This window comes from Hibiscus syriacus, unplaced genomic scaffold, assembly GCF_006381635.1.
Source record: "Hibiscus syriacus cultivar Baekdansim isolate YM2019G1 unplaced genomic scaffold, ASM638163v2 tig00110926_pilon, whole genome shotgun sequence".
NCBI lineage: Eukaryota > Viridiplantae > Streptophyta > Magnoliopsida > Malvales > Malvaceae > Hibiscus > Hibiscus syriacus.
In genome coordinates, this window is record NW_024062913.1 from 263475 (window position 1) to 272430 (window position 8956).

The window sequence follows — 8956 nt, forward strand, 5'->3', positions numbered from 1 at the left end:
AACCGACCTGCATCCGACTGATATGAACCCGAACCCGAGATTGACCTGGTAAATAATTAGTATTATCTGACCTGTTTTTAACATGACTTGCTGATCTGATATTTATCTGACTTAACCATGGACGAAATTATAAGATTTTAATAAAATTATGAGTTTTTTAGTTTATGATGTAATTAAAAAATTAATACGATTAATTTTTAAATGTTATAATAAAATATTTATTATGATAATTAAATTAATAAATAGACATATTATATAAAATTATTTAATAAAATTAATAAAATTATTTAAATGTAAATTATATAAAACATGATTAATAATGTAAAGAAAAAATAATATAGTTTAATTTATATAATTTAATTTATGTAAAGAAAAAATAATATTAATAATGAAAGTATTTATTATGTAATTATGTCAGATGTTAACTGTTAGTGTCTTGATTGACTACAATTAAATAATTGTTTGATTTGATTGATAAAATTAAAAGATCGATGGTAAAAATAAAATGATAAATAATTAGGTGATCAATATATAATTTACCCAATATTTTATGTATCACGTTTATTTTTTTTTTCTTATTGAAAATGTATCACGTCCATTTATTTTGTCATTGATTGAACAATTTCAGACTTGGTGGGCCTCGATTGGTCCTTTTCTTTTTTTGTTTCTTGTGTCTGCCTTTGAGTCCCACTTATAAGAAACTATTTCAGACTTTCTATATACCACTCAATTCCCAATTATGAGAAAACTAAAATTTAAAACCAATACCACAGAACCAATATCTCTTTTGGTTTCTCTTTCCCAGTATCCAAACTAACCCGCCATGGCGACCATGATGATGAGCAGAATGATGAACATAACCCCATCATCATCATCACCACCATCGTTGGCAACTGACTCTCTATCAGCACCACTACCATTATCATCATCAAAGCTCCCACGCCGTACAATCCCAGGATCACACGGCTGGCCTTTGATAGGACAACTATCCGACCGTCTAGACTACTTCTGGTTCCAAGGACCAGACGCGTTCTTCAGGTCGAGAATGGAGAAGCACAATTGCACCGTTTTCCGTACCAACGTTCCACCGAGTTTCCCTTTCTTTTCGAGATCGGTGAACCCCAACGTCATCGCCATCGTCGACTGCAAATCTTTCTCCCATCTTTTCGACATGGAAATTGTCGAGAAAAAAGATGTTTTAGTCGGCGACTTCATGCCTAGCACCGAGTTCACTGGTGGCTCCAGGGTTTGCGCTTATATTGATACCTCTGAACCCAAACACGCCCAGGTATTTCTTCATTTTCTTTTTTCTCTTTAATTAACTTCAGATCTTGGATGCTTCTTCAAGAATTTGAATTTAAAGAAAAAACAGTAAGTAAAACTTATTCGCAGCAGCGTAACTTGTTGAGTTTGAGGTCAACATAAACTTTAAAAATTTTAAAAGTTTAAATTAAAATTTTTCAAAACATTTGGAGGTTTAGTTTACATTTTTTTCAAAAAAAAAAATAACTATTTTTCAAATTTTTTTTAGAAATTTAATAAGATTTTTTTAATTATGGGAGAAGATTTAATTAATAACATTAAAAAAATGAAAATTTTATATGAATTTTTTAAAATTTTAGAGATCAAATTAAATTGTTTTAAAATTAAATGATATAAATTATAATTTTTAAAATTTTGGGTCATGTCCCTCACTAGCCATTCTTCTTTTGTTCCGTCACTTCTTATGCGGTTCACTCACATATACCGAAATAATATCTCTGGTAGTTTTGAGTATAATAAAATGTTTTAATATAAAAATAAGTGTTAAAATTATACTTTTTTTCTCATTTAAATATCTAAATTATTTTTTAATTAATCTAGATTCTTAATGTTTTCAATGTTATAATTTTAGGTGACTGGACAATTATTACCGTTAAATTCTGCTGTTAAATAACATTTGTTGCTTATATTAAATTAAAAAAAATTGTATTTTTAAAAAATAAATTTTTAAAATTATATAAGTTTGACACATGCTACTTAACAGTGTGATTTAACGTCCATTATAACTGAGGCACCTAAAAGTATAACGTTGAAAATATTAAATACTTGATTGACCGACTTAAAAATTTAGACATTTAAATGAGAAAAACATATAGTTTGAGCACTTATTTTTATATTAAGCATAATAAAATAAAAAACATAATTAATTGCATCATATGTTCCTAAACTATGACATTCATTTTAAATTGGCCACTAAACTTTAAATATTTTAATTTCATCCCCAAATTATGAATCTCATTATAAATTAGTCCTTCAACTATTGAAAATTTTAATTTTATTCCTAAACTATGTCCATCTTTCTAAATTGATCCCAAACTTTTAAATATTCTAATTTTATCCCCAAATTCATCCAAATATGAAACTAATTTCAACCATAATTTAACCTAAATTTTGTTTTTTTTTTCAAAAATTTAATAATATAACTTGACCTAATAATTTTATTAACAATGAATGTGATTAATATATACGTATAGTTTAGGACAACATTGAAATGTTCAAAAAATTTAGGGACTAATTTAGAATTAATGTCATAATTTGGGGATGAAATTGAAATGTTTAAAATTTTAAGGACTAATTTAAAATTGTAATCATAGTTTAAGGATGGAACTGAAATATTTTAAAGTTTGGGGACTAATTTAAAATGAGGGTCATACTTTGAGTAAATGTGGTACAATTAACTCTAAAAAACATGAGACGAATATCATATTTTTAATGAATATGTTATAGTTATTAAAATTACTTAAATTATATTCATATTAATAAATGTTCATAAATCATATTGATTAAGACGGATAAATCTGTTAACCATAGGTGTGAATGTGAAGGGACCACGTCAGTTTATATAGGCGATCCCTTATTTCTTTTGTTATGGAACATTAGAAGTAAAAAGATTTTAAATTACCAATGTATAGGTGGTAAAAAGAAATATTGTATTTTTAAAAAAAGTTTTGAATTTGAATAATTGTGTTTATAGTCTATGGTATACATGTGTTTATCGATTGATTGAGAAAAATACGAATATATATTACTTTACAATATTAAAAAAATATTAAATTATACTGTTAAAATTTAAAAAAAAAATTATATACTTTTTATATGGATAAGAATAAGTTACTAGTGTTAATATATTTTATTATTTTTGGCTTTTTAAAATAAATTTTATAAGAAAATAAAATTTCTTTTTTGAGGTGTAGACTGATACCCTTTCATAAAGGTAACTCTGTCATTGCCAAATACCCTGCTTGGATCTTAGGAAAGGCCAATGGGAAAAATAAATAGAAAAAGGATGGAGAAAATGGAGTAGTTATTGCATATATTATTTGCAAATATCTTATTAAAATAATTTTTAATGTTTTTTATATGAATTGCCCGTCCAACTAAATTGATAGAGCGCAATACTCTTAATCTTATGGTCGTGAGATTGAGTCACACGGTGAACAATTTATAATTGCTAGAGATCTTTTACGGAAATTGCTCTCAACCTAACGTTGAGACCAGCCTATTACCCTAGCTCCCCTTTATTCCATTACATATGGGAATAGGGTTAGCTAATTTTTTTAATGTTTTTTTATATATTTTTCATTATCATTATATATATATATATAACCAAGTAATTAAAGCAATGGATGAACGATGAACAACTGAAGTAAACACATGAAGCTTTTTCATTATCCGGCCAAAGACATGCAAAATGTTTAGTTTGAAAAGGAGTTGTTTGTTTGAAAGTGAAATTTGATCACGTGGGTCCAACCAGACCACGTGCCGTGCTTTCTAATTGAGATGCTGATTGATTTCCCACTATCACCTCGTCTTTTATAATTAAGAGATTTTGATACTGAATGAAATTATTTGAAATAGAATTAATTATAGTTTCATCCTCAATTATGTAACTTAATAGAATTTCCACTAATTTCTATCATTATTATTATTTTTTTTTTTATTTCATGGCCATTTGATAAACAACACAGATCAAGAACTTTGCCATAGACATACTGAAGCGGGGTTCCAATGTGTGGGTGAATGAGCTCCATGACAACCTCCACAAATTCTTGGACGCCATCGAATCCGACATTGCCAAAGGAGGCAGCGCATCCTATTCCCCACATCTCCAGGATTTCATCTTCAATTTCCTCACCAAGTCCCTCGTCGGCGCCGACCCCGCCATCGACCCCGAACTCGCCAAGTCCGCTCCCTCCACCCTCAACACCTGGATCGCTTTCCAAGTCCTCCCCGTCATGCCCCTCCGCGTCTTTCAGCCCCTCGAAGAGATATTCCTCCACTCTTACACTTACCCTTTCGCCTTCATAAGAAGAGACTACCAAAAACTCTACAACTTCATCGAAGAGCACGGCGGAGAAGTTGTGCGGCGCGGCGCCGAAGAGTTCGGCCTTCCTCTGTCTGAAGCAATCCATAACTTGATCTTCGTTCTTGGTTCAATGCCTTTGGTGGTTTCTCTGTTTCTTACCGTCATTGCTTAACACTGTAGCTAGTGATAAAACCGGGTTACAAGCCAGGCTAAGAGAAGAAGTTAGAAAACTATCCGACCCATCAACGAGCTTGAGTTTTGACTCGGTGAAAGATATGGAGCTGGTGAACTCAGTTGTTTACGAGACGTTGCGGTTCAACCCGCCTGTCACGCTTCAATATGCACGAGCGAGGAAGGATTTCGAACTCACTTCTCATGACTCGGTTTTCGACATCAAAAAGGGTGAGTTGTTGTGTGGGTATCAGCCTTTGGCTATGAGAGACGGTAAAGTCTTCGATGAGCCGGAGAGTTTCAAGCCGGACCGGTTCGTTGGGAAAGGGAAGGAATTGCTGAATTACTTATTCTGGTCGAACGGGCCTCAGACCGGATCCCCTAGTGAATCAAATAAGCAATGTGCAGGAAAGGATTACGTGACACAGTCGGCTTCGTTAATTCTAGCCAACGTCTTTGAAAGGTATGATTCAATCAGTGGAGGAGCTGGTAAAATCACAGCCGTTGAAAAGGCTAAGTAATTGGCACTTCAAACCCTTATGTGTCAAATTCATAAACATTAAACAATTAAATTTGTAAAATCAATGTCTAATCAAACTGTGAAATAAGTTATGTTTTTAGTCTACATTCTAAAAAAGTAAGTTTATGTATGGGATATAGATGCTGTGTACTGTGCATTCCAAGTGACAGCCTCGACCAGCCTGAATAAGGTAAATTGCACTCCATCATCGAATGAACGACCCTGGAAACTCGCCGGTAGATCGAGTGGTGGTGCTCTGGCTAATTTTTATATTGCAGATCAATTGTGTAGGTTACCAAGGGATTCTGGATCACCCTGGAAAGGAAAATAGCACGAGGAATTGTTCAAAAGGCAAAAGAACCGGATGAAGTTTCTGAAGCTTATTTGAAGGGTATTGACATATTTGGAATCCATCAGCTTCCGAGGAATGTAGCTTGACAATTGTGGTCGTGTCCTACTTGTAGAAATAACAGGTTTCAAAATTCAAGCATTAAAGAATAAACTGGTACATATGATATATACACATATGTAATGTACAGAGAGAACATGTATTTTTGGCTAACCTCTGGTTTTCCGAGAGCCTGAGATAGCAACCGATGATGTTTCTCAGCAGGCGCGGCAGATTTTCTTCATCTTCTTCATCAAGTCTCTCCCCTAATTTTGCCAAACATTGGCTTACCGAAAGATACCGCTCCGCAAGAGTGAAACAATACTTGAGGCCTTCCTCAGTCGGTAAGATTCTGTAAATTATAAAGGTGGCAACCTGTAGCGTCCATTATATTAGCAGCTGATAATGTTAGCTTCAAGAATATAGCTAAGCATGTTAATAAGAACTCTTCTTTTCCTAAAGTACCCATAATTTATCAAGCCTGAAAATTTTATAAGCCGACAGGAATTGTTGGTTTTGATTCATGTCTAGTGTTGTTAACTTTTTTATGATATGGACACGCAAAAAGAGAGAAAAAGAGGGTGAAACAACTGATGCAACATTTATAGATTTCTATGTTTGAAGAAAGTGCAGTCACTCACTGTTTTTGTCTACGTTCTGCCGAACTCCATGCAGCGTAGGCAACTAGGAAATATTTGGGTAGAAAGAAGGTATTCAACCACTTCTGGATCATCAACCTGCATAAATCGAAAACTCGAAAAACACGAATCGAAAGAAAGTAAAATATATTAACTGAAAAACCATTCAATAAAATTCCATGAGTTCTAATGGTGTATGTATTCTGCTAGTGATTGAGACGAAAACAGAAGAGCAGATGTGAGGGAAGGGTACCTTTTCTAGCGAGCAAATGACACCTAAGCTGGTGAGCCTTAGATATTCATAGTTCCTTTCACTGCTCATAGTGTTCAAGAAGGGATAAAGATACACTGGCATAGTAGCTACAAAGAAATATTTGAATTAGAACAATTCTTATGATGCAACCAACAAATATTTTTATAAAAGGTACACTAATACACAAAGCCTCACGTGCTTGGAGGACTAAAAGTGGAATTACCTCTAATGAATGGCATCTTTGTTTCAGGGTGAGAAGCCACAAACTGTGAAGTTACAAGCAATGGATGTAATTTAGTTTTTCAAAGAAATAAAATAGCATAATGTAAAAATACAGAAAAGAATCATCTTTGAAATTCTTAGCTCCAAGCTTAAGATATTAAAGTAGGCTACAATAACAAGAATTCATTGTACGCAACACCATTATACATGTTTGGACCAGTATCCATTGATAGAATCATTAATGAATAATATATGAAACTGAAAAATACGTCTCCATGAAAGTTATTCCAAGATAGAAGATGAAAAATCAACCAATAAGTCAAGGATGGACCTAGACGGGCTGGTGGGGTGTTCGTCCTAAAAATTTTAAATTTTTATATGTTTTAGATATTTTCTTTGTATTTTATATTGAAAATATGTTTCGCTCATTAAAATTTTATAAGATCCATAACATAAAATTATGCGTCTGGTCCTTCCACGATTAAAGACTAAAACTTGGCCTTGTTCATCCACAAAAGTGAATAGAAGAATGGACCTGGAGAAGCGCTATGGCATTGCAAACTTGTGTGACCGCTCGTTCTTTAAGGCTATCGGATAATAATGGACAGTAGTTATTACCTGAATATTGACAAGGTAAACAATCATTTAGTATTGAATTCGTGTGGGCATTGTATGTATCAATAAAGCTTGCAAATCTATGATTTTCTTGGAGAATAACATTGGTATGATAGACAAATAGTACTATTCTAGAGATGCATGGGAATTGATTATCGCATGAGAATAGATACATAAAACATGCTCACTAATATTTAAAAAAAATGAAAAATCCGACGCCAAAACTAATGCTTAAAATTAATAAAAATAAAAAATCAAAATAACATAGAATGAAATAGCAAAACCTACCACTAAAAGGACATTAATAGTACCAAAAGAATTCCATAATAAAATTGCCAACTTGTCACAAGTTTGTCTATTCTGGGGAGATAAGAAAAGATTACAAATGAATCAAAATATCATATGAAATTATTACTAGAAAGCTATGTATCTATCTAATAATCAAAGCCCTAATTTTGGCGAAATAAGATCTCAAAAAAGAAAATTCTTAAAAAAAAGGGAAAGTAGCAATCATGAGAAAAGAGGAGCAAATCTTTTTAAAATATTAAAAATGGTTCTACCATTTCCTGAGTTAAAAATATTAAAAATGGACCTTCAATGAGTAATAGGCATTCTGATGCTAATCAAGAAGATATCTTTTCCATCCATCATGAAGCTTTGTTGCATTTGCATTATTTTGTTTGAATTTGTTATTGTTATTTCTCTATTTTTTACTTAAATATTTTGTAAAAATGTTTGGTGATTGAACTTATACCTTCTTCTAAAGTTATAAACAATGAAATAAGTTTTAATCTTGAAGTTCTTTAAATATTGATGAATTAAAGATACTTTTAATTTTTTTTCAATAATTATAGATCTTTGGCAAGTGGCAAGATTAGACCTTTCATATCCTGTCCAAAGCCAAAAGTACAAACATTTGATTCTTTACCTTGACATTACCTCTATTTGAGACTCTAAAGTCATGCTCTTACCTTTTTCGAGACACAAAATTCATACTTTTACCTTCTCGGGTAGAGCCGATCTTTTTATATCAATACCTTTCTCCATATATACGACTTCAAAGTCACACCCTTGTTTTTTTAGAAACAAAATTATCTTTTTTACGCCAATAAAACCTGAAGGCCTTAAGTGCAAAACTTTCATTTGTCCGTGAATCTTCCTGGAAGAAGAGACGATATGGGGTATCCTAGATCGAGTTTTTGAAGATAAGCTCGAATAATTGGTGTATACCATAGCAAGAAGAAGAGGAGGAAATAAAGGGAATGATTGAAATAAAATGATTGAAATAAAATGATTGAAATAATTATATCATGTATTAATTACATTGTTTTCATATGAATAAAAGTTAATCTTGAATATTCATCCCCTTGAGGATACCTTTTTTTTGTAAGGACTTATGTGTATGAAATGATGAACGGCCTTCTTTCATTTATCCCTTTACAAAAAGAAAAAGATATATCCCTTGTTGTCCCCATTTAAGTCTGGATTATTTTTCTTCTGATTCAACCATAATCAAGAATCACCCCACACTGGGGGGAAAGGTGAAGGAAATCTAATCGCAGGAGTGAAGACCATCAATTCATGTCGTTGTGAAATAAAGTGCGAAATAATAAGATACCTTGAGGTGGATCAAATACAATGCGTTCGAAGACCAAATCCAATCGAGAACAACAAAAGAAGCTCTAAATGCAAGGAATGAATAGAACAAGAAGGTGATCGAAGACCAAATCAATTCGACAATAAAGAGAGAGAAAAAAGAAAAAAAGTAATAAAAAAGAAGCAAAAAATGTGAAGCAAAAAA

The 8956-nt window shown here is 32.2% G+C and overlaps 1 protein-coding gene and 1 pseudogene across 1 annotated transcript; one reads left to right on the plus strand and one right to left on the minus strand.

The window, feature by feature from the left end:
- The first annotated feature begins 733 nt into the window (after positions 1-733).
- Positions 734-5144, plus strand: LOC120146423 (fatty acid hydroperoxide lyase, chloroplastic-like). The gene is given in 4 exon segments (XM_039159987.1): positions 734-1288; positions 4011-4470; positions 4473-4496; positions 4499-5144. Coding segments are annotated over 4 exon segments (1491 nt in total). The 5' UTR covers positions 734-823; the 3' UTR covers positions 5041-5144.
- A 174-nt stretch (positions 5145-5318) lies between these two features.
- Positions 5319-8202, minus strand: LOC120146440 (annotated as a pseudogene).
- Between the last annotated feature and the right edge of the window lie 754 nt (positions 8203-8956).